General features: G+C 34.3%; 3 protein-coding genes across 3 annotated transcripts; 2 read left to right on the forward strand and 1 right to left on the reverse strand.

Annotated features, from left to right (window-relative positions):
- Window positions 1-643: 643 nt before the first annotated feature.
- On the reverse strand, window positions 644-2,456 carry LOC120116163 (probable glycosyltransferase At5g03795). The gene is made up of 3 exons (XM_039136717.1): window positions 2,089-2,456; window positions 1,448-2,015; window positions 644-1,369 (listed from the first exon to the last, which is right to left on the reverse strand). The coding sequence occupies exons 1-3, from the start codon at window positions 2,447-2,449 to the stop codon at window positions 865-867; spliced, it is 1,434 nt and encodes a 477-aa protein (XP_038992648.1). The 5' UTR covers window positions 2,450-2,456; the 3' UTR covers window positions 644-864.
- Window positions 2,457-15,699: 13,243 nt separating this feature from the next.
- Window positions 15,700-18,216, forward strand: LOC120116089 (5'-adenylylsulfate reductase-like 5). Its single transcript, XM_039136638.1, has 4 exons — window positions 15,700-15,915; window positions 16,903-17,084; window positions 17,410-17,534; window positions 17,677-18,216. Exons 1-4 carry the CDS (start codon window positions 15,739-15,741, stop codon window positions 18,099-18,101), a joined length of 909 nt encoding a protein of 302 aa, XP_038992569.1. The 5' UTR covers window positions 15,700-15,738; the 3' UTR covers window positions 18,102-18,216.
- A 5,849-nt stretch (window positions 18,217-24,065) lies between these two features.
- Window positions 24,066-25,906, forward strand: LOC120116095. The gene is made up of 3 exons (XM_039136643.1): window positions 24,066-24,243; window positions 24,970-25,539; window positions 25,823-25,906. Exons 1-3 carry the CDS (start codon window positions 24,153-24,155, stop codon window positions 25,885-25,887), a joined length of 726 nt encoding a protein of 241 aa, XP_038992574.1. The 5' UTR covers window positions 24,066-24,152; the 3' UTR covers window positions 25,888-25,906.

Genomic DNA, 25,906 nt, shown 5'->3' on the forward strand with positions numbered 1-25,906 from the left:
TCCTAGGTGGAAATCTTATAACCTGCAGGAGTAAGAAGCATAATGTAATAGCAAGATCAAGTGATAACTCAGAATTTAGACCGATGCTTTGGGAGTATGTGTGTTACTCCGGGTAAAGATAATCCTAAATGACTTACGAATAAAGTGGGTAGGACCATGAGGCTTTATTGTGATAATAAATCAGCTATCAATATTGCTCACAATCCTGTTCAGCATGATCGAACAAAGGATATCGCAGTTGATATGCATTTCACCCGGAACTGTTAAAAGATAGATGATAAGGAACAGGCTAAAATAATTATCGGGGCCTAGTCGATTATCAAGCAACAAGGACAAAACCAATAAAGTAGCAATTTGTTGAAGAGAAAGTAAACAGTATATTGCAGTTCTACTAAGCAAATTTGGATGTGGAGAGTTTGATAGTAAAGAGGAAGAGTTTAAAATACAACTCCTTAATATAAAGCTGGAAACGGTAGAAATCAATTGTAATCGAAAATCTTGCTAAGAGCATAACTTTTAAAATTGAATAAACCAACATTTTCGGTTGAAATTGAAAATATTACATTGTCCCTTACATTTTCAGTTGTAACCGAAATTATTACAAATTGTACAACTTTTGCAGTTGTAAATTCTAAACCTGTTGTAATATAACATTTTTTAGTTGTAACTAAAAATGTTACGAACTGCATAACTTTTTAAGTTCAACGTGATAATATTCTAAGTTAAAAACCCTATTAGAAATGATAGGGCCGGGTGCCAAATAATCAAACGCAATATGATTCCAACCGGGGGTCATAGGAAAAAAGAAGAAGAATAACAAGTAAAAAAGTAGGTTGCATATTTGCCGAAAGCTGGTGTGAATCTTCATATATATTCCCTGGATGCACTTAATCGAACCCTGACTGAACTTTTTCTGATCCATAGTTCATACATGGACATATAAAATGCATCATAATCAACCGCTGGAGCATTCCATTTAAAATGTTTCCTCACTTTCACAACATTGTTTTGCAGCCATGAGAGCTCTTCAAAGCTTATCCCTTGCAGAATCTTTTTCAACACCGGGATATCTACGTAATGCACCACCACCGAGAAGCTTTTCCAGTTGAGAATATCAGTGAATGGAAGATCATAGTGATTAGCAAGAATCACCGGCACACACCCGTAGTGCAGCGCATCGGTTACTCTTGCCGTGTTCACTTCGAAGCCTTTCACGTGTAGGCAGAACTTGCTTCTGAGTTGTTCTTCGCCGTCGTCGGTCTCAAGTCGTCCGAAATGTGCGAATATCTCGGTGTCATTGACCCAGTGTTTCAAAAGAGCTGCTCTTACTGGCGAATTCACTTGTCCTGCGAAAAAGGCCAGTTGGTTCCTGCAAACACATCCGGTCAAGTACAATTTGAATCAATGATCTAAAACAGGATTGTTACAATTGGATCGAAAAGGTCACCTTTTCGATGAAACGATTGATTTCGGATCTCGTTCTTTAGGCCAAATTTGAGGTAAAGAGACATCTTTGTGAGGAAAATAGCTCGGCACAAAATATGTGGATGAACATACAAGTTGAATGGCGTTTTCTTTAGCTTCAACAGCTTTATCCAAGGCGATTCTGCTGATCGAATGACACCCAACGTAGAAATGATCGGCCCCACCGGTCCGGTTCCAGAATGGGTACTTACTACTGATGTTGAAGATATAATCCTTGATGAAATCTTGCAGTCCCTCAGGACCAATTCGTGGGTCATGGCGCATGTCAGCAATGGAGAAAGGCATATAGAAAAGATCAGCTTGGTTGGGATCCTTGGTGATGAAATGGCTACTGAAAAGAGCTTTTTTGAAGTAAAGTTCACTGGCATAGTGACCTTTGGGATCAAAATCCACAGGCAACAGCACGTTTGCAAAGGGATCATCAGGTTTATGGGGATAAACGAATATCTTAAAACTCTTATTCATTTCTTTATAATCTTCAAGAAATGTCTCCGTATCATGATAAATCTCTGTGTTATTCATATTGTCTCCTGAAATACAAGTTAAATCCAGTTACTTGGAAAGTGAATCAGTTCAGTATAAAGAACAAAACTTGGAACATACCAGTAAAGCCAAAGAGATCTCCAAGTGGAAGAGACCATTGAATCTGCTTTGAATAACTGGAAGTTCTGGGAAGATCAAAGAACAAATCTTCAGCAGTATTGTCGATCGAAAACGGGATCGTCTCCTCATTGTCAGTGGGAACTTGGATGATCAGATCAAACAGAGAATAATTTGTGGCAGGTTGTAAGAAAGTAGTGGACTGGGGGTTTGTTAAGACACTTGAAGTGGTGTAAATGTAAATGAAAACCAGAAAGAAGCTAGTGAGGGCTAAACCTATTGGTAGGAAGAAGAAGAATAGCTTGAAAGTTGGGGGAAATTGTTGCTTTGGGACATTGTAAATGAATACAGAAGATTTCGCCATTGAAGACTTTGACAAGGCAATTTTGCTTCATGAAGCATTCTTTGTATGCTTTTATAGTTTATCTCAAGTTTCTTGCCTCTCAAGTTTCTATTGACATTTAAATAGTTATGGGATATGGTTATACATGGTACAAATGTAAATGAGGTATCTTTGTACATAATTGCTTGACTTGGTTTTAGAAAAAAACATCTTCTAAATATTTTTTGTTAAATTAATGCAAATAAACCCTGGAACTTCCCTCACAAAGCCAAATCTAGGGACTCCTTTTTATTCATCAATGTGGAGTATTTTCTTCCGAATTCAAATGGTGAAAGATCAGAAAGAGAAGAAAAACTATGTATGTTAGTTCTACACTGATCAAACTGTCGAGATTGTAAATCAAATCAATATATAGTCGAAGCTTTTATTTGAATTTTGTTGATTTTGATGTGTTATTGAAGTAAATCAAAGTGAGAAGAAATAGGGAAAAAAAGAATGTTTTGGTACCACTTAAGTCATATGTGATGATCGAAGAGAACCAAATGACAATGGAAAAGAATTCCGATCATGCCAAAGAAAAAAGGTTAAAATTTTAGGAAAAAGTCTCAAAACTCAGCATTTTAGTGTTGACACTATTAATAAAAAAATAGTGTTGACACTAGGCATGAACGAATCGACCTCGGTGGTATATAAATTATTGTTATTTCTTGAGGTCATGGGTTTGAGCACCATGCTTGTCATGGGTGTGAGCATTCAATGTCAAATGGTTGAAAGTGTTCTTTGAATAGATATTACCTTGTACTTACACCAGATTAATAAAAAAATAGTGTTGACACTAGACACTTAACGTCGAGTGATCAAAATGAGTGAAATTTGAAACTTTAATGATGAAATTGATTTTTTTTAAAGTTGAAGAACAAAAATAGAAACATAAAACAAGTTGAATGAGTAAAAAATATTTAACCCTATTGTTAATTAATGGTCATGAGTCGAAAATAACGAAAAGGAAACAAAAATCAAATTAAAAAAATGTCGAGGATGTAGCATTCAAAGAAATATATACATTGTCATCAAGCAGACTTGTCCTGGCAACATGTTTTGGCAGTGTAACTTTCAGCAATTTTCAAACTAAAACTCGAAACTTTGGCAATTAAGTTGGCAATTTACATGTTTTGAAATTAAATTTAAAGATTTTGACCTCTGCCTGCAAAACCATATCAAGTTTCAGGTGAAATAAATGTCAACATCTTGGATGTGCAAATGAATGACTATTTAATTAAGAATCAAGTAATCTCGGTCGTAAATGAATTGTTGTTATTATTTAAAGTGTTGGATTCAAGTATTGTGAATACCAATAGTATAAACATTCAATGTCAAATAGTTGAGAGCTATCTTTCAACAGATATTGTCATGTACTTGATAATAATAATAGTAATAATAATAATAAAGCAAATTTAAGACACCCTTTTCTTTGAAAATATGTTCAACTAGGAAGAGAATTTTTTTTCTTGAATCCTACACAAACAATGTTTTTCCATATCTTAGCCATATTAGCTGGTACACGCACATCAATATTATATAGTTTAAATTTTGTTTTAGTTAGTATTTTAACTATTTAGATATGTTTTAGTTAGTGTTTTAACTATTTAGATATGTTTTGATTTACTTTGATTAGTAAGGTATCAATTCTTTGGTTCGGGTGCCTCTATTTTCGGTGTCTAGCCTTGTTTTATACTGCAGGGGTGAAGATGGCTTTGTTGGTGGAGAGGAGTTGCGACTTCCCCTCGTTTTTGGGTTATGCCCGCAGCGTGTTTTCCTAGTCAATGCCAGTGACGGGGAAGGGTGGGGCTTGTTGTGCCGAGGATCGAAGTCTGATCCTCCATCAGTGCCTTTTGGTCAAGTTTCTTTCTGGTGCGCTGCGTCTGGTTTCATTAAGGCGGGTGAGTCTTGTCGTGTTGGCAATCGGGGCAGAGGCGTTTGGAAGTGCTGCTAGTGCTGGCCTTAGTGCTGTTGGTTCTCTTGGCTTGCCTCTGTTGTGTTGTGACCTGTCCGAATTGGTTGTTTTGAGCTGAGTCTTGGGTTATTTGGTGGCATTTGAGGTGTGCTAATGGTTGTATGGTTCGACTCGATTGGTGCATTCTTTTTTTTCAATCTAGGTTTAGAGATATTTTTTAACAATACTCTTCCGATGTCGTTTTTGTATAACCTTTCATTAATCATACAAAACCCCCTTTTAAAAAATATATTAGTTGGTAGTTGGTACATGTTTTAGTATTAATTTTGTTGGTGGAAATAAGGGATTATGTTTACTTTAGACGGTTTATTTCTTTTGGTTCGGTGGAGAGTTATTATCGGTTATCGGATAATGTTCAATCAATAGTGTTGATGATAAGGGTGTGGAAGGAAAGTGTCGAAACGTCTTTACAAATGAAAAATTAATCATCTTTTAATGTCTGCTTCGATTAATATTAATGGGTAGTTTGATGAGTCGCCACTCATTTTTATCAGGGTATGATTGGATCATCCAAAAGTTTGCCATTCTAATAAAATTAAAATAAAAAATTATGGTCTATTTACCCAGAGTATGAATTCAAGATCCGATTAGACGCAGAAGGATTAATATCTCACAATGCCCTTTTGATATCTACTCGATTCTGATGTTGTCTTTAACAATAGAAAATTATAAGTTTGAGTCTTGACTTAATTAATGATCATTAAGAATAAATAAATAAATTTATCGTATTAACCTTAACATAATATAAATATAAAAAATATAAAAAATAATATACATATGATAAGCATTATATTATAATATGAGGTATAGAATTATAAGGACCAAAATAACACAAATAGAAAATGTAAATTATAAATCAAAATAAATATGCAGAGATTAATACCAAATCAAATTTTAAATTAAAATAGTCAAACAACAATGAATTAAAGCTGAAAAAGACCGAATTATAAGTACAGAAAATGAGGAAAGACCAAAAGGGCTATTTACCCGTAATTGCAAAACAGGCACGCATTCTCCTGGAGCGAGTCGCGCGCACGGGCCATTTTCTTCAAAACGACGCTATTTTGGAATTTGAGTAGCCCTCCTAAAATAACGTTGTTTTGAGGTTTTAAACGGTAAAATTAGTGGGATAATGCAGGCCGCCTAATTATTTAGTTCAATAGGATATTTTGATTTTTGTTTGAGATCTACTGAAAATTAGTGGCATTCTCCTGGAGCGAGTCGCGCGCACGGGCCATTTTCTTCAAAACGACGCTATTTTGGAATTTGAGTAGCCCTCCTAAAATAACGTTGTTTTGAGGTTTTAAACGTTGTTTCATGAGATATAATTTTTTATTAAGTTATGAGATGTGGGTATAATAGATCGAATATATTTAATATATATTCAGGAACTCGTCATGTTCGCGTGACGAGTCCAAATAAAAATATTTTTTTAGAAATTTAAAAAATATTGTTAAAAATATATATATTATTTTAATGGGTAGGGAACTCGTCACACCAATGTGACGAGTTTCAAGGGGTAAAAATTTTAATTTTTCGACCGTTGGGGTGACCGTTGGCAAACGATCAATTTTTTTAAAAATTCAATGGAACTTGTCACTGTAACGAGTTCCAACGACTATTTTCAATTTGAAAAAAATTAACCGTTTATACTGTTGGATAGAGTATTATAAATAAAGGTTTTGGTTGGATTGATAAATAAAAACCTTCATAAATAAATTAAAATCATACAAATCAATACTTTTTTATATTTGTAAATATGTCATCTTCTATTTTTTTAATAGATATATCTTCAATACGTTCACTACGTCGGATTAAGACACCTTCATATTTTTCTTTCGTCGTTTTCTTCTCAATTTTTATACTAAAGTTTTTAATTTTTTCTTCACTCTCAACGAGTAGTTGCTACGCCGTTTCGGTAAATATTCATATTTTTTTCTTTTCTTCTCCTCTTCCATTTTCATTTTCATCTTCTTCTTGTTATGCTCCTCAACTACGTATTTTATTGCATCTTTTTCACACTCTTCATCTAAAGAAGAGCTTTAATCCAAATCGTTTATCTCCAAGCCAGTGTTGTCAAACCCAAAAACACCGTTCGCCAAATCATACCCAAAATTTTCTTACGACCACATTATTTAATAATCTCAATTTTTTCTCACTTCTCATACATCAAAACCTTCACCTTAAACCCTATTTATACTAAAATCATCTCCCAAAATAGTCGTTGGAACTCGTCACACTGGTGTGATGAGTTCCATTGAGTTTTAAAAAAAATTAATCGTTGGCCAACGGTCGAAAATTTCAAATTTTTTACCCTTTGAAACTTGTTACGCCGGCGATACAAGTTTCATGGCCATTAAAATATATATATTACAATGTTTTTTAAAATTCTAAAATTAAATTTTATTCAGACTCGACATACCCGCGTGATGAGTCCCGTGAAATATATTAAATATATTCGAACCTTATTAAAAAATTATATCCAACAAAACTCATCACAAACTGAACTCATCACACCGATATGAGGAGTTTCAATTACACAGAAACTTTTACCGTAAATCCTAAAATAAAAAAATAACTTGCCAAATTAGACTAATTAACCGGCCCGTTGGCGCCTATATTATCCCACTAATTTTACCGTTTTAAACACCCTTTTTCAATTTTTTATTTTATTTTTTTTCCTTATTACTTTCCCTCTTTAACAAATAAAAATAAATAAAATTCTCTAGCTTCTCTATAGAATTTGGGTGGATTTTGTCGTCATCTCTTCCAGTTGTTGTCGATAGTATACAAATATTATCAAAATTAACCAAGAGTATCTCATTAATCGGTGACAAACCTTTTGACTTTGATTTTTTCTATCTTTCATTATCCACCGTTAAAGTATCTCAGTTTTCAAATAGAAATCTTTTCTTTCATCTCATTAATTGAATTTACAAATAGAAATCTGAATTACCATGGACACCACCAACCGAAAGGATACGACGTTTTTCCTTAATTTTTGGCTGGTTTTGTTTATAGGACACTACCATCTGAAACCCATATATTGTCCTATGCTTTCCTCTTTTAATGGATTTCATCATCCCTTCTTTCATTTTAAATCTTACAAACGTAAAGGTGAACTTTTTGCCTTTTGTTTTTTGTTCTAATAATAATAATAATATGCTTGTCGGAATCGTCTTTCGGTTTGACCTCGGAATTGGGCTTCGACTTGAATGAATTTGGGTTAGAGTCACCACCAACCACTTTAAAACAAATTTAGATGGGTCAGACACCATCTTACCTGATCTGCGTTGTACCAGAAACGTGTCGGGTTCGGGAGTCGGTTACGGTCAAGGAAGGATTAGCACCCTTGAACCGCCCTTTCGGTACCAATTAATTTTACGGTTGTCTTTATTTGCGAAATTAACATTTAAATTGAAATTCAAAAATTCAATCCGAATTAATTACCTTTGATCGATTGAAAGTATCCCTAAAAAGTCAAAAGTGTTGGATTGTAAAAATGAAAATAAACATGAGAAAATAATAATAAAAATATTAATATAATAATATTAATAAAATATATATATAATATATATATATATAATAATTACCTTGGTTTTTTCAAATCGTTGCCCCTTCCTCTGATTTTGATTCCACGTTTTTCTCTCTGTCCTTTCCTCTTGATGCTTGAGTCTATTTATAGTCTAAAGAAACCTATTTTTAGGTCAGATTTAGAGTCCTACTTGGACTTAAATACTTCAGTTTTAGTGTTTTAATATGACTCAAATATGTTAGTTTTAGTATTTCAATAGGACTCAAATACGTTGATTTATTTTCTTAATCTTACTAAATCAGGGTTGTTGAGTGTGGGGCCTATAAAAATAAAAATAAAAAATTTAATAATAATAATAATAAATAAATAAATAAATATAATATAATAAAATGTTTTTGTAGACCCGGACAAAAACAGATGTCTACATCTGCCTCTTTGCACATTTTTGTGTTAACAAGAATAGGGCAAAGATGAAAAAGACAACCAGTTTTTGTCTGGTTCTCTTTGATTTGAGACTTGATGGTGTTTGTTGTGACACTAAGTCGATCCATTGGGCACGATATCATTTTTCTTGAAGTTGAAATCGTGGGTAAATCGAAAAGTGACTATTTGTTGCCAATCTTGGTCGACCTTGGTCTTCTTCTCGATTTAAAGATCTGGGTGTAAAAATTGACCGGAAAGTAGTTTTTTGCTAACGCAATTGATACGCCCTTGAGCTGAATGGAATCAAACTCGAAGGTCTTTGGCATATAACCCTTCTTGCCTTGAGCTATGATACAAATGATGGTGCCTTTGAGCTGATTGAAGTCGAACTCGGAGGTCCTTGTTGACAGATAACCCTTCTAGCCTTGAGTTATGCTATAAATGACGTGCCTTGAAGCTGAGCGTAGTCGAACTCAAAGGTCTTTGTTGGCAGATAACCCTTCTAGCCTTGAGTAAATGATGTGTCTTGAAGCTGAGCGTAGTCGAACTCGAAGGTTTGATGTTTCAAGAGAAACATTTTCAAAGGTTTTTTTCCAAGAGAAACAATTTCGAGGGTTTTTTGTGTTTCAAGAGAAACTGTCTCAAGAGGGACAAAATTTGTTTCAAAAGAAACTGTCTCAATAAAAACTTAGTTCTAAAAGAAACTGTCTTAAGGGAGACGAAATTTGTTTCAAGGGAAACTGTCTCAAGAGAGACAAGATTTTGTTTCAAGGGAAACTGTCTCAAGAGAGATAAGATTTTGTTTCAAGGGAAACTGTCTCAAGAGAGAGAATAGTGAGCACGATTCCCTTCGTCGTGAAGATGAAATCGTGGATGACCCATTTGTTGTGAAGTTGAGCCTTGGAATTGGATATCCTTCGTCGTGAAGTTGAAATCCAGTATGTTGTTTCGAGGCCAATATCCTTCGCTGTGAAGTTGAATTGAATTCGAAACTGGAAAGTTTGTTGACAGACACTCCTTCTCTGAGTTGGATATCCTCTGCCGTGAAGTTGAAATCCAATCTGGATATGGATGCTGCTTGTGTGTACGATTCCCTTCGTCGTGAAGTTGAAATCGTAGGTGGCCTATTCGCCGGGAAGTTGAGCCAGGAATTGGATATCCTTCATCGTGAAGTTGAAATCCAAGTAAGTTGTATTGTTCTGAGTCCAATATCATCCGCCGTGAAGTTGAAATTGGCTCTGGAACTGGGAAATTGTTTGTTGACAACCAACGTCCTTTCGCTGTGAAGTTGAACTTATGTTGTCTCGAGTCCAATATCCTTCGCTGTGAAGTTGAACTTGTGTTGTCTAATATCCTTCGCTGTGAAGTTGAAATTGGCTCTGAAACTGGGAAGCCCCTTCGTCGTGAAGTTGAGCCTCAAAATGGTACGATATCCTCCGTCGTGGAGTTGAAATAATGGATGTGTGGGTACGATATCCTCCGTCGTGGAATTGAAATCGTGGATGGCCCATTAGTCGTGAAGTTGAGCCTTGACTTGAATATCCTTCATCCTAAAGTTGAAATCCAAGTATTGTATATTGCGGGTGGACACGATTCGCTTTGCCGTGAAGTTGAAACCATGAATGACCCCTTTATTGTAAAGTTTGACTTCGAGCTAGATATCCTTTCTCGTAAGTTGAAATCTACTCTCGAGCAAATTGTGTCGCTTTGAGTCCAATATCTTTCGATGTGAAGTTGAAATTGACTCTGAATGAAATTGGAAAGTTATTTGTCGACAGACAGTTGCCCCTTCGCTGTGAAGTTGAGCAACCACCATCAATTTCTGAATGTGCTTTGAATCGAGTATCTTTCGTCTTGAAGTTGAAACTTGACTCTAAAGCTGCAAAAATTATGTATGTGAAAAAATGATGCTCTAAAATGCATGCATAATGAATTAGTTCTTGTTTTATTCATCGGACAGAATCTCATTTTTTTGTCTGCTGGTTCCTGCACGTGGAGGAAAGACCTTCGGAAGATCTGATAATTCACATCAGGATATTGAATTCCCAAATATGCCCCAATATTCGATATTGAATCTCAAAAAATGCCCCAACATTTTATGTTAAATCTTAAAAAATGCCCCAACATTTGATGTTGAATCTTCAAAGATGCCCTCATTGTTCCTCATTTCTTGCTTCAGCATTGATTTTAAGCATGAGCTTGGTGTTTGATAGCCACATGTCATTTACCAAGATCCACTCAGAGAGATTGTCTTGTTTTGAAAAAAATGTTTTTCTTTCTCTTTTAAAAGAAAATATCAAAAAGAGTTTCCAAAAATGTTTAATAAATTTTTTTTGAAAATATTGTCTCTTTCACGATTTTACAATTGAGACAAATCATAAAACTAGAGTTCATTGGATATTAAAGAATTAATTACATTGTTAATCCTTCAATAAATTATAGCTATTTGACACGTGCCAATATCAAATCTATTTTTGGGAAATGGTTAAGCAAAGAAAGGATAAAAATGTCTCAAGTTATTGTGTTTGGTCAAAGGTTTGGCATTTTTGTTTACTTGATGCTCAAAGGTTTGATGGGGTAGCTTGCATGCTCCTCTATTGGAAGTGTTCTCTGATTCCCAACTTTCATGGTCACGCTCGGATTGTGCGATGCCTTATCAAGGAATTTGTGTGATCGCCTCAACTGCTCAATTTTTGTATTCTAACCGCCTTTTCAGGTTTTCAACTCGAATCCTCCTTTGGTTTCAAGACGTCATTCGTAATTTACGTATTAAACCCCCTTTGTTATTTTCTCTATCATACATTAATTATACTATTTTTTGCAAATAAAGATTAATCTTGATGGGTGTGATAAAATCTGAATATAGTCTCTTCTGTTTAGCAATTCATGTATGATTAGAAGGGACTTTTAAGGCACGTAACGTAGGTCATGGTTCATGGTTATGAAAGAAAGGGATAAAAGGCCCAAACAAGTGTTTAAGAGTGATTGAACCAAGGATCAATTCATTATGATGTCTTCAATCATATCTTGCTCAATTTGAATCTGCTCGTATGTGTCTCTCTCTTGATGCTCTATGATCTTCGAGTGGAGTGATTCAGTGATTCAGAAATGATTGTGCTTGATCAATCTCATTTGATGCTCTATGATCTTCGAGTGAAGTGGTTCAATGATTCGAAAATAATTATGCTTGATCAATTTCATAGTTTGAATCTCGATGCGTCGTTTGAATCGATAGAATCTTTGCATATGCATCTTGTCTTCTTTTTTTTCTTCATTTTTCCTTTGTTTTTTCTCTTTTTATTTTTTATTTGTTTTTTTCTCTTTTTTTTCTCTTTTTGTTCTTGATTGAATCTTCGTACTTGGCATTTGGTTCACCTTTCGGTATCTCATCTGAATCAATGTCTTCACTCATGAGAGCAGATTTTCTCCACCTTGCCCCCCAGTGTGGAGGGTGATCCTTGGTTAGGGTTGAATAAGAAGAAAAATACTATAGGCTTAAACAGGGACACAAGGAATATATATTTTCTCTTGTTGTGAAGGGGTAAAGAAAGAAAACCGTTCATCATTTCATACATGGAAGCTTTCATAGAAGAGGTATCCCTAGGGGGATAGATTTTCAGGATTAATTTTATTCACATGAAAACAATGTAATTAGTGTATGATAGAATTATTTCGAGTGAATTCTTCTTTCTGGTTCTTTCCCCCAACATGTCTCAATGATCAGGCTCCCTGCGAGATGCCCCAAGTTGTGTCTTAGAAGAATGCTCATGTTCAAATGAACAACTCAATGCCTTGGGTTTTAATGGTATAAAAATGTCATTTTTGAGTCTAAAAGACAATGGTGTGACTTTATTGACTCAAAGAAAGGTATGAGTGTATCAAAAAGATAAAGACATTGTTAAAAAATTTCAAAGGGAGGTAATGTCAAAATTTGGTCTTTTTGGTAATGACCATGAGTTATTTTGCGTAAAGAATCAAGGTATTTTATTTTGGGGTTGAGACAGGATAAGAAATGCCTAATCTTGTCATATGTCAAAAATCTATAATTCTTGAAGAATTAAAAGAATCCTTAATTCATTTAATATTCGAAGAACTAAAGATTAAAATTTGTTTAATTGTTTCACCTTAGAAAGTAGCATAAATTCAATCGTTTAAAAGATTAAGCAAACATGAAAGATCAAAGACATGTTCAAACAAAACAATCCTCTAAGTGCAAATGATATATGCAATGCCCCCTTCTTCGGCTGTCCGTGCCCCTGAATCCATCAGGTTTTGGATATCGCGCTTCAGCGCCTTATAGTTCTCAGAGGAATGTTTGGAGCATCCTATGTGGCAACTGCAAACAGCTTCAACATCGTAGCCCTTAGAATATGTGGACTCTTTTCTCAGATCATCCTGGCAGGCTTAGTCATTCAACCAGCTGATCGGGCTCATTCGTTGTGATTTCAGTTTTTTTCTTTTGATGTTACAATCTTGCTTCCATGTGGTGTTATGTGGTTAAAACCACTTCATCGAATCTTCCATGAAGAAATTTCATGTTTATGAAAATGCTTAAAAATGAAATGTAGATGTAAATTGCAAAATGCAAAAATGCATGAAATGTTCGAGGCATTGATCCAAAAATATGTCTGTTATTATAAATAATCTTTATTGGGACAAAAGTGTTTTATCTTTTAAGAGACAATAAACATATTTAAAGGACATCCGGACTAAATCCTCTAGACCCGGAACAGGTTGACTAGTCATTTGCCTTCGTCTTTCACCGGTTGAATAACCTGTCGAACCGCTCTGGCCTCTCTAGATGAACCGTGAAAATATTGAGTTGTTTTTTGTACTGGTTCCTAAAAGTATCAAATGACTGCATCTCTAGCTTTCATCCTTTGCTGAATCGGAAACTCCATTGAAATCTTCCATCAAAGAGATTATCCGAAATTCATTTGCTTGTTTCTTGAATTTGTCGACAGTGATTTGCCATCTTGTTCTTGTTGTCTTTGAATGGACTCTCGAGGTTAGTAACATTTTTCTCGTCTTGCCCCTGTCACTTTTGTCAAACCATTTTTGAAAAGTCAACTTTTGATGTACTTGATTATGGGCACTACGTCTTCTTGATCGAATGTGACACATAGTTGCCTTGCAGATTGTCATCCTTTTCTTTCTGAGTTTTTTCTGACCATAGTCGGATCCCTCCGTTCTTTATCTCTTGTATTACAATCCCTTTGTCCATTAATGCAAATTATTTATGGTTAACGAACACATTTTTTTGGTAGATCAACACCTCTTTTAAATGATGCAAATGATGAAAACGAAATAAAAGAGAACAAAAAGAGTTAGTGAGGTAAATCAAAATAAAAAAAAATCCTACCCCACATGATATCTATCTCACATGCTTATTATTCATACCCAGACATGATCTTTATCCCGCATGCTAATTTCAAACAAATCCAACCACATATTTGTCTAGTTCGCATGCTTTGAACAGAAAAGTAAAGTAGGAAATAAAATGAAAGCAGCATAGGGTTTGTAATGAGGTTTCGGGGTGGACTCTAATTACTTATAATCTCCTGGTTTAGGCTCTACAAGGTATCCGAGTTCTCCTTGCTGGTGCTCCCTTGGGTTTGCCAGACCCTTAGTCCTAAACCCATTACAAGCTTGTGTGGACTAAGTTAAACTCGAGAGGAAACATTCCCTTATGCCCGCACGGTGAATAAATTTACACGAAGACATAAGGTATATGAATCCCGAAGATTACTTGCTAGGCCCGCACGGAGAATAAATTATCGCGAAGGCGTCGCTTTCACCCCCAATTAAATAAGGTTCAGAGCTCGGGTATAGAGTCTTAGATGAAAAACTTTGAAAATATGAAATCATTTAAAAACGTCAGTACAACCGACCACTTTCAGTTGGGCCTCGACTTGAATGAATTTGGGTTAGAGTCGCCACCGACCACTTTAAAACAAATTTAGGTGGGTCGGACACCATCTTACATGATCTGCGTTGTACCAGAAACGTGTCGGGTTCAGAAGTCTGTTACGGTCAAGGAAGGATTAGCACCCTTAAACCGCCCTTTCGGTACCAATTAATTTTTCGGTTGTCTTTATTTGCGAAAATTAACATTTAAATTGAAATTCAAAAATTCAATCTGAATTAATTACCTTTGAACGATTGAAAGTATCCCTAAAAAGTTAAAAGTGTTGGATTGTAAAAATAAAAATAAACATGAGAAAAGAATAATAAAAAATATTAATATAATAATATTAATAAATATATATATATATAATAATTACCTCGGTTTTTCTAAATCGTTGCCTCTTCCTCTGATTTTGATTCCACGTTTTTCTCTCTGTCCTTTCCTCTTGATGCTTGAGTCTATTTATAGTCTAAAGAAACCTATTTTTAGCTCAGATTTAGAGTCCTACTTGGACTCAAATGCTTCAGTTTTAGTGTTTCAATAGGACTCAAATGCGTTGGTTTTAGTGTTTCAATAGGAGTCAAATACTTTGATTTATTTTTTTAATCTTATTAAATCATGGTTGTTGAGTGTGGGGCTTGCAAAAATAAAAAATAAAAAAATTAATAATAATAATAATAATAAATAAATAAATATAATATAATATTTTTGTAGACCCAAACAAAACAGGTGTCTACAATACTATATAACACTTTCTCCAAAAATATTAAAAACAAGGATGGATGTAATGGGACGAGCAAAGGATGATTGTTTTCCTAGATTCCGTATGATATATGTATATTAAAAAAATATAAATATATATATATATATATATATTATATATACTTATAAAAATAATTTAAATTTAAATCAAATAATATCATAATATTATAAATATTTATAATTAAATTTAAATAAAAATTAAAAATAATCAACTCAACTCGATTGATTCGTAAAAATTTCAATTCAATTTCAAATTATAAAATAAAATTCATTAATTCAAATAATTTAAATAATTCAAAACTTTTTTACTTAACTTGTCTGGTCGATTACTCGCCCTAATAATAAGCTGTAATTTTAACTCTTCAAAATCCATAATTTCCAATGAGTAAAAAAAAGCAGCAATTTTTAAAATAAAATTAACAGCCAACCAAACTTGGAGAAACATTAGATTTTTTTACCCATACCAGAAAATAGCCCACAGGCCACAGCCACCACCTTCCCCTCCCTTCTCCCAGAATTTATATATTATTTTCTTTTAGTTTTAATTTCTTTCTGGGTTTCAGTTTTTCCGTTTACTTCTACTTCATCTTCTTTTTGTTGTTGTTGTGGTTTTCAATTTTTTCTTTTCTCTCTTTTATCTTTTTGTAGTGATTTCTTTTATTTTGTAAATGAAATCCAAAAGTGATTCTTCTTCTTCCTCCCTTCTTTTGTTCTTCTATATATCAGCCTTTTGTTCATTACGCTGCGTTCTGGGTTCTTCTATCTGCTCTCTTGAAGCTGATGTGTTCATTAGAAATATTCAGTTTCAATGCTCTGATTCGATCTCTCCAATCCCCCCTCTTAAGGTAATCTTTTAGCTCAATTTTGGTGCAATTTTTACTTTTTCTGTATTTATTGGTTTAGGAACAATGAGTTCCTGGCATTTAATTCAAATTTTCATCAATGATTTTTATATTTATTTATTTATTTAAAATTTTTGATTCTAGCTATTTATGATTTTGCCTGAACCAGCTCAAAGAATGGAAAATTTTTATTAAATTATGGGGTTTTTAGGGTATTATTGGAAAATTTTGAAGAAAGGCTTATTATTGACCTTTTAAATGGTTAGGGTGTTGGTGTTTAATGGTATCATTTAATATGCAAAAAATTAAACAAAGGAGAGAAAATAGAAAGGAAGCTGCAAAATTTATGAAACATTTCATTCGATAATATTTAGCTTGCGTACGGAATTTGAAACCAAGATCACCTAGGAATTTGAAACATTTCCTTGTAGGTTTTTTCATATATTTGGATGATCATATTCATGTCCAGATATGTATTAGACACTAGTACTTCAAGAAAAATGAAGAGCTGTGGCATGATAGTCTATTCGGGCTATGTTGTATGCTACATACACTACTTAAGTCTTATATTCTAGGATTAAAGCCTTCTGCAGTTCAGCAGCAGTATAAGCTGGATTAGTGAAACATGTTATCTGTATTGCAAAGCTTTAATTGAGGATACGAAACATTGAACTTGATCATAGATGACTCCCATATCGGTTAAATAAATTAGGGTTGCAATTTGTTAAATAATACTATTATCTTGACTTCTTGAGCATCATTCAACTTGTATATCGGAAACGTGAATAATTAGGGTTCATGCTTTTTTTTTCTTCTAGTCATCACATTTATGGTAAGTAAACTTGCCATCCTTCTCGTAATTTAGCTTAGATCATTGTTCCACACTTCCATGTGATTTTAAGAAATGTTTTTAGGATTATCAATTTTGCATGACTTGCAATTTCTTGGAGGCAAACATTCTGATAACATGTTGTTTATGTTTCTCTGCAGGTTGATGGAGACTTTCTTGACAGAGCATTGAGTTCCAAACAGCAAAATGGTTACACTTCTGTGCTCTTTTATGCTTCGTGGTGCCCATTCTCTCACGGTTTGTGCCCAAAATTTGACATTCTGAGTTCCATGTTCCCTCAATTAGAGCATCTTACAGTCGAACAATCTTCGACTTCACCAAGGTGTGTAGCCACTTATCTGACTTTTGTTATTTTTTGTTCTTGACTAAAATGATTGTTGTTTTTTTTTTTTGGGGGGGGGGGGGAGGGTATGTATCATTTTGTCTATGTATTTGGACATTCAAGGTCATATCAATATATATATCCATGTTATCAGACATAGATGTCGATATCGGTAGTTAATGAGAAATGAAGAGTTGGAGAACAATATATGCTAATGACATTTGGTGAATCAGTTAATTGAGGAAAACACATATCTATGTCCAAATTCCGATACTAACAAAGTAGTTAGTCTTTCAAACTAATACTTTTTATACATGTATCACAGTATATTTTCGAGGTACGGAATTCATAGTTTGCCTTCAATTTTGATTGTGAACCGAACATCAAGGGTACGATACAATGGACCTAAAGATCTCCGCTCAATTGTTCAATTTTTCAAGAAAACAACAGGTATTTACTCCGAGGCCAAATATATATCCACTTCTGCTTTTGGCTTTTAAAAGCATAATGAAGTTGTAGCTCGTTAAAAGTAACCGGAGTTTGCTAGTTTAACACTATTACATTTCTCTTTACACCAATCTCTGGATTTCAGGGTTTGAACCCGTTCAATTTGTTGCTGAAAAAGAACCCAATGCATCTGGAGACCACGACAAATATATAATGTCTCGGGATGAGTCGTCTCCTATGGAGATAGTAAAACAGGAGCCCTACTTAGCATTTGCTTTGATGTTTCTCTGTTTAAGAGTATTTTTACTCGTACTCCCAGAAGTACTGTCTCGTCTCAAGGCTCTCTGGATTTCCTACGCTATGCAGTTTAACTTGGAAATATTCGGTGAGACGAGTCAGTTGCTTGTGCGAGCCCTTCACATGGTCGATGTTCGTAGAGTTTGGACCAAGCTGAGGCTACGCAAGACCCAGAATTTTCAGCAAGGTGCAAAGAGTGCCCGTGTTTGGGCTTCTTCACTAGCATCCGTTTCTTTGGGAGAATCTTCAGCTAGATCGTCATCATCATCCTAGATTGGAGTTTTATAGAAGTGAGCTATACCATAGGAGAACAAATCCATCAGGCATTGTTTTCGATGCTTTTCATGGTAAAAAATTAGCTGACCCTTATTCCCATATGTAAAGGGGTAAGGGGGAGGTAAGATAGTAGGCTGTCTCTAACGCTAGGTTGAAAGCAGCTTCCGTGGGAGACCTCCATATTATGTAAGTGGCATGTAAATCTGAGATCATCTGCGTGTTTCCATTTTTGTGTATATTATTTCTTTTTGGAGGCACAACTCTATTAATGTAAGCTTTACTTTAAAAAACTCTTCTTTCTTGTAAGTGTTGTAGAAATAAATTTGTTCTGGGGAATGTTTTTTCTTGCTCGAAGGATCTGTGTTGTTGGGTTATGTTTTTGAAAATTCTAGAAATGATCTCTTCTTCAGTCAGAAGTGCATCCAAACTAGCCGCATCTTATCGAAAGCGTTCATTGTTGGCAACGCATTGGCCTTACGTGGCAAGAACAATGTTTTCTGAATGGTTCTTTAGAGAAGGCACGATTACCTGACCACGTCTCTCATTTTAAATAAAGGCCTTATTGGTCTACATTGGCACGATTACCTGACCACGTCTCTCATTTTAAATAAAGGCCTTGTTGATCTACATTTGAAAACCAACTTTTGATACAATTGAAGGGGAAAAAAATATTTAAACCGAAATTTAACTCAACCTTAGTGGGAACAAAACTTGATTTGATTTGAAAAAATAAATTTTTTTAACTCGGTTTGATTGAATTCAACTCGAAAAAAAAAATTAAATTCGAGTCGAGATATAAAAGAACTCAAATAATTTCAAGTAATTTTTAGTAATTATTGGATTGATTTTTAAGTTTTAATTAAGTCTCTCAACTATGCATAATATTATATATATATTAAGAGTGTGAAGAAATATATATGTATATCATATATGATTATAGAATTCCGTTTAAATCGGAATTAAATAATATCATAACTTTATAAATTTTTACAACTAAAACATAAACTTGAACAGCTGAACTCGGATTATTTCATAAATTCAACTCGACTCTCAAATAAAATTTAAATTATAAAATAAGAATTATCAACTTAAATAACTTGAAATTTTTTTACTCAACTCTATCAAATACTCACCATTACACCTTAATTCTAATCAAGCGAAAAACTCAAAATTTATAACTATAGAATACATTTAAGGCTTATATAACAAATAAGTACATAAGTATTTCATCTTTTTCATTTAAGTACCTAAAGTATATTTTAGTCAAAATAAATACCTAAAGTTACCTTTTTGGTCAAAATAGGTATTTAAAGTATTTTTTTGTCAAAATAGGTACTTAAAATATTTAATTTTTTCATATAAGTACCTTAAATATTCTTTAATTAATGTCACATCTCAACTCCTTTAGAACTTAGATGAAAAAGATTAAATGGTTTGTACCTATTTTAACATAAAATACTTTAGGTCTCTATGTTGACCAAAAAGATGAATTTAGATATTTAATTTGAAAAAAATACTTTAAATACTTAAATTAAAAAAATGATATACTCTATATAATTATTTGTGATACAAGCCTACATTTAATAACTTTGTGAAAACGTAGCTCTACTCTGTTACAAAAGTGTTTTCCTGCTTGAAATATATAAGCAGTGACAAAAGGTTGCACCTAAGCAAAACAATACACAACGTTGAGCAACGCATGTTTCAAGGCATTGTCTACACTTTGGATTGGACCAAAGCCAAAAAAAACTTTGAATTGCAGTAGTGTTGCTTTGCATCTATTTTACCTTTATAACCTATACAATCTCCGTATTTTCCATTAGTAATGGAAGAATAAACTCACCCAGCATTGAATATAATTGGGGGCGGGATATAAATAAAGAAGAGATCTTCACTGAAGACCAAAAGATGTGAACTTTCCCTCCACTTATGCACAAAATAACAATATCAGTACAAAGACCCTGCACATAAAATCAATTAAATCAAACGTATTAAACAAGTAAAACATAGTTTAGCTGGATTGGTGGGTGAGGATGGGATACAGGTATACATCTGACATGAATATGTTGAATCTTTTCTGAGTTTTTTCATGAATGTGAATAATTGTTGTACAACCGTATCCCATGTCCAAAATGTGTCGAATACTGATATTGAACATGGGAAGTTTATGAAAAATGAAGAGTTGAGTAGAGCAACGAAGAGTAAAACGTAATCGAAACACTTAGCTGAATTGTTCATAAGCGAGAAAATTTATGGCACTAGATGTAAAGAGAGAAGCTCACAATCAAAAGGGCAGTAATTGATTCATTCATCCATCCATCGATTCTCCTCCAAAAGATGACCGATCACAATACAAGCGCAAAGAAGGGCGACAAATAGGTTCAGAGAAACTACAGAGGCGTGACCTGAAGTAGAGATTGTTTGCAACTTAGAAAATGCAGCAGTTAACTGTGATGTCACCATATTGATCCTTTTTTTGAATTAAAATTCCTACACAACAAACTGATTTTGAGTGTAGTAGAAATCCAAAGCTTTAGGCTGAGATTTTCCTTCACTTCCACTGCATATCTTCAAAACGGTTCTAACTTATATGGCTTCAAGAAGTTTCAAATCTCATAATCTTTTAAGAACCCTGTCATTTACAAAAGCACAGAAAAAATCAAACAGTCAAGACTCATTTCCTCTCATATTTCGTTTATCATTTTTGCACTTTCTCACCAACCAAACATGAAACATTATAAAAATTATTATCGAATTAATTTGAAGGAGCAAAAACATATGCACGAACTGTTCTCTTCTTTTACTTCTCTATCCTCTCACTGTCTCTGTAACCAAACATTCAAGAAAAAACCTTACCGAATTGTTTCGGAGAATCACGACATGCATGAAGGAAGCATTGGAATTTCAGTTTTCTTAAACATTTTTTGGTAGATTTTACAAATAATTTGCGATTTTGTGGAAACAACACGGAATTTCAAAAGGCTATTGACATCGAAGAGAAAACATAGCAAAAAAAAAGGAACCTCTATTTGGAAAATTTCTGACGTGAACCTTCGACTCTCCAACCAATCTCGCAAAAATTACAGCATTCTTGAAAAACATATATATAGTTTACGAGAATTTTCTGCATATATATATATATATTAAAAAATTGTGGATGGATAAAGAGGAAAAGAAGCAGAGTGGGTTACACATTAGAATGATGAACACTGAACACGAAGAAATCGTAAATTTAAAATTGAATTAGGAGAGTCAGATTTAATAACGGATTTCTAAATCAAGTTGTTTCTAAAGTGATGGTTTCATGTAAGACTGGGTTACGTGGGGTATAGCGCGCCCTGCTCCGCGCTATACGCCACGTAGGGGTATAGTACGGATCAGGAGCCGCACTATACGCCGTACCAAAATTATATTTAACGCGATCTCTGATCCGTGCTATATAATAATTACATATAACGCGGTGCAAGTACCGCGCCTTATATGTTTATAAATACACTCCTCCGGTTCTCACATCTCCTCGCATCTCTCCTCTCTTATAAATTAATACAACAATTACGTCAACGAGTAATAATTCTGGCAATCTTCTATATTTGAATCTATCAATAGACCATATTCAAGGAAAAAATTTGTTATACGCTGTATAAAATTATTAATATACAAAATCAGTTTTATAATTACTTTAAAGTAGTGAAAATACGAATGGGTTCTTCACAATGGACATAAAAAGGGCAATCGATACTATGCCCAAGACTGCAGCAGCAGGAGACATCCGTCGATAGCATTACGCCTGTAGTCAGTGGCTCAACACATCTCCCTGTACAGCAAAGCCAAAACTGTCGAGCCCCAACTGAATGATCCGGCGAGACGAAAGTCGCTAAGATGTCGCAACCACATGCAGTGAACTAGGTTGCGCGATTTGTCCGGCATCAGCAACTCTCCTATCAGCTGCAATATGCATGCCCGTGCATACATCTTAACCTCATCCTCAGAGGCGTCTGCGCTCAACTCCCGAAAATTGGCATCTAACCAATTTAACGGTATCCTACCTCCGATAAAATTTTCGGGACACGTCCTAGACTATCCGACACAAAGTAATCCAATAACCGAAAGCTATCTCGATATCACATTACATCCACCAGAAGCCCCAAGTGCATAGAAACATCTCAAGCGTGATCGTGCACTCTCCGCACGGAAGATGGAATGTGTGGGTCTCCGGCCTCCACCGCTCTACTAAGGCAGAAATCAGTCTGGCTCTATCTTACAGTGACCCTGATATCTACCTATGTAACCGAATACAGCCTCTACTAAATACGACAAGACACGGCTGGGTATCACTAACTTAAGATTCCTAATAAAAGGATCTAATACACGGTCCTTCTCATAAAAATAAATAATTATAAAAATTAATTCTTAATCTAATAATCATGCATTAAATAAATCAACTAATTATTACTAATAATTTAAATTAAATTAAAACGTTAAAATGTTACCGTATCAGCAAAGTGTCGAGATATTTAATTCTTAATCTAATAATCATGCATTAAATAAATCAACTAAATATTACTAATAATTTAAATTAAATTAAAACGTTAAAATGTTACCGTATCAATAAAGTGTAGAGATATATGATTTCTATCCGAGCGAAGTAGACTACCTTACATTATATATCTGCAAAAGAATTATATTAGTAAAATATTAAATAAAGTAAAATACTTAAATAAATTAAATACATAATAGTAAAAATATTATAAAATATACATTAAAAAGAGAGTATTTGAGAGAAATTTAGAGAATTTGAGAGAATTTGGTGTAATAAAAGTGATTGAGGATGGGGGTATTTATAGGGAAGATTTATAGGGAGGATTGAGATGTGGAGGGGCGGGTATTTAGGGGTATAGCGCGCCCCCTGCACCGCGCTATACCTCACGTGTCAGATACCCAGGTATAGCGCGGATCAGGGGGTGCGCTATACCTACGTGACGCAAAATCACCGTATATCGCGGGACAGGGGCGCGCTATACCCACGTGACGTCAAATCAGCGTATACGCGGTTAAGGGGCGCGCTTTACTGCTACGAATGTTAGATCAAAAAATATAATCTGACCGATGTTAATCAGTAAATATACTGATCACCGGTGATTTATAAAAAAAAACGTCATTAAACTTGTAGTGTACGGCAATAATTTGCAGTAGTCGATGGTGGTTTGTCATATTTGACTATAGTACTATTATATCTTAGTTTTTTAATCAATTAGATACTGGTTAGTCATACTTACATCAATCTTTTCACTGTGTTAATGTTCAATTCATGTTAACATTTGGTATCAAAGCATGTTTTAATTTTTGCCTTCGTTTTTCAAAAGTTTATATGTTTCTCAAAATTATGTTACCATATTTTCTTAAAACTTTGAGAATTTTTTGTTTGCAAACTTCTTTTTTATAATCGTTGAATTTGATTAAAGAAAATTTTCTAATAATTCAAAATTTTATAAATTAGATTCGATTTTAAAATAGATAAATAAAATTTAAATTATAAAATAAGATTCGTAAATTTAAATAATTAATTTTTTTTAAAACATCCTTTTTAACGGACGTGATTGTGTATCCGACATTGACCTCGGAATCGGTTAGCAAAACCATATCCATTATGTTTTTCTTGTATCAACGGATGCGGCGATATGATTTAAGATTCAATGCTTGGATTTACTGTGTTGAATATATATGTATATATAAAGAAATCTTCAAATGGGAGTTAATTTCAAGGAAAATATCTAGGGATTTTAGGGGGTGGTATAATGCAAGATTGGTGAGAATTTCAAGGTTTGTAAAGTAGCTGTAAGAATCCAGCTACCATAAAAGAATATTCAGCTTTTTTAGTGATAATCACTAGGAACACAATGTGCGTATAAATGAAGAACCCGATGTTATCCAATGGAAAATTTTCAGCTTCTTGTTGGCTCTTTTACATATTGTAAATATTTGAATTCCATCTTTCTCCATGGTGTAAAGCTTTGAAGGGTCTACCGAAGAAGAAGAAAAAAAAAAGAGATGAGAACACTTCATCAATGGCTGAAACTTGCCACCACCTGCTGCATAAACTGCTTCATTTTCATTGCCTTTGCTTCTCCTTCACTTGCAGGTTGATTTCTCTTTTCTGTTTGATGTCATTCCATGTGTTTCTGTTTTTGTTTGAATGAAAATGTTCACCTTTTGTTTTAGATAACAGTTTATGTCCGTTTGGATCCCTTGTTCGTACAAAGGAAATCGTAAGTTAAGGTAGGGAAGCAGCTGTCAATACTTGAATTCGAACCCAAATTTACTATGTCACTTCATGAGCTTAGCTATATGAATTAACTGAATTACAATCCAGATCATGTTGGTTTTATATAAACAATTCAGACCTGGTTGAGCCTTTTGTTTCTTAATACAAAGGAATTGCAACTTATAGAAGAAGGGGTTGTTGGGTACTAGAATTCGAACCCAAGCCTCTTGCACGTCACTACATAATACTCTTTGTTGACTGTGTTTCTAGATAACAGTTGGGCTTTGAATTGGACATTTTAGAAACCTTTTTCTATTCCGTTTTGTGCTTAAACAGTTTTGATTGAGGATAATAACAAAGATTTTGCTAAGAATATTTTGGAGTATGAGAACTGAAAACATCATGTAGGATTGGGAGGTGAAAGCCATATTTTCAATCTTTCTAGGGGATTTAAATAGCAATTGCAACGTGATGCTACATTTATTTTTTATGGCTTTGACCTTTTCAACTGTCTATATTAATCGTAACTGACTATGATAGACGTGAACGCGAATGAAAATGTGTCTGTGGATGCAGTTTAACAAATTTTCCTATGGTTTGCAGACTGTACCTTGAATTTCACTTCATACCCTTACTTACCAAGTGGTGACTGCAGTGGTGACAATAGGAAAGTTATCTTGTGGGGCATGATATCTTCACACCTTTGCTGTCGAAACGCCCTAAATACCTTCGCTCAAGCTCTTGCAGTTCAAGCTAATAAAACTCCATACGGTACCATCTTCATTGGACAAGATTCATGGAAACAATGCAGTTCTCCGTTTCCAACACAACAATTGGTTTCCATAGAATCTTGTGGATTCGGCAATTTTTATTCGGGCAGTTCCAAGTGTACAAATTTATCTCTGTCACAATTTCAAGGGAGTCCACTTTACTTGGAAGCAGTAAAGTTATGTTCTAACTTGAGTTCTTCATTTCAAAGCTCCTGCAGAAACTGCACTGATGCCATAGCAAGGGTGGCTGAGTTTCAATTGCAACTACTACAAAAGAAGACTCATAGTAATGAAAGAACGTTGTGTAATCTAGCCGCTGTTCTTTCGGTTTCTGCTGCAAATAACACTGATAGCTCTTTTGGTGCAAACTTGTTTAGCTGTATGTCTTCTTTAGATGTTTTTGGTAAGGACCATAACTTATTTAGAAGTCCTTTTTTCTTACGTTCAAGTCTATGTTACTCCGACTTTTCATTTTTCTTGAAGTTTCCTTGTCTAACATCTGTGTCTGGGACATTTTTGGACCTGTGTATGGAGAGAAATCCTCCAACGACTTTCCAAATACATGGGAAGACTCCAAAACATACCTGTTTCGGATACATACTTATATCTGACACTCACACCCTAGTCTGAGTAATATAAGTTCAAGATTCACTAATCCTAACTTCGAGCCTTTGTTTCCCTAACAGATCCAGGCTACATCAAAGTCAAAAGTAAGTTGAATTGCTTATCACCATCTCTTGCTGCTGTTTGAGTCAAGGATTTAAATTGTG

This window comes from Hibiscus syriacus, unplaced genomic scaffold (assembly GCF_006381635.1).
Source record: "Hibiscus syriacus cultivar Baekdansim isolate YM2019G1 unplaced genomic scaffold, ASM638163v2 tig00110283_pilon, whole genome shotgun sequence".
Taxonomy (NCBI): domain Eukaryota; kingdom Viridiplantae; phylum Streptophyta; class Magnoliopsida; order Malvales; family Malvaceae; genus Hibiscus; species Hibiscus syriacus.

Coding starts and splice junctions, on each gene's coding strand:
- LOC120116089 (XM_039136638.1), top strand. CDS start 15,739: ATGAAATCCAAAAGTGATTCTTCTTCTTCCTCCCTTCTTTTGTTCTTC. Junction 15,916..16,902: donor CTCCAATCCCCCCTCTTAAG/GTAATCTTTTAG, acceptor GTTTCTCTGCAG/GTTGATGGAGACTTTCTTGA. Junction 17,085..17,409: donor CAATCTTCGACTTCACCAAG/GTGTGTAGCCAC, acceptor CATGTATCACAG/TATATTTTCGAGGTACGGAA.
- LOC120116163 (XM_039136717.1), bottom strand. CDS start 2,449: ATGGCGAAATCTTCTGTATTCATTTACAATGTCCCAAAGCAACAATTT. Junction 2,016..2,088: donor AGATCTCTTTGGCTTTACTG/GTATGTTCCAAG, acceptor CTTGTATTTCAG/GAGACAATATGAATAACACA. Junction 1,370..1,447: donor TCAATCGTTTCATCGAAAAG/GTGACCTTTTCG, acceptor ATGTGTTTGCAG/GAACCAACTGGCCTTTTTCG.
- LOC120116095 (XM_039136643.1), top strand. CDS start 24,153: ATGAGAACACTTCATCAATGGCTGAAACTTGCCACCACCTGCTGCATA. Junction 24,244..24,969: donor TGCTTCTCCTTCACTTGCAG/GTTGATTTCTCT, acceptor TATGGTTTGCAG/ACTGTACCTTGAATTTCACT. Junction 25,540..25,822: donor GTCTTCTTTAGATGTTTTTG/GTAAGGACCATA, acceptor TTTCCCTAACAG/ATCCAGGCTACATCAAAGTC.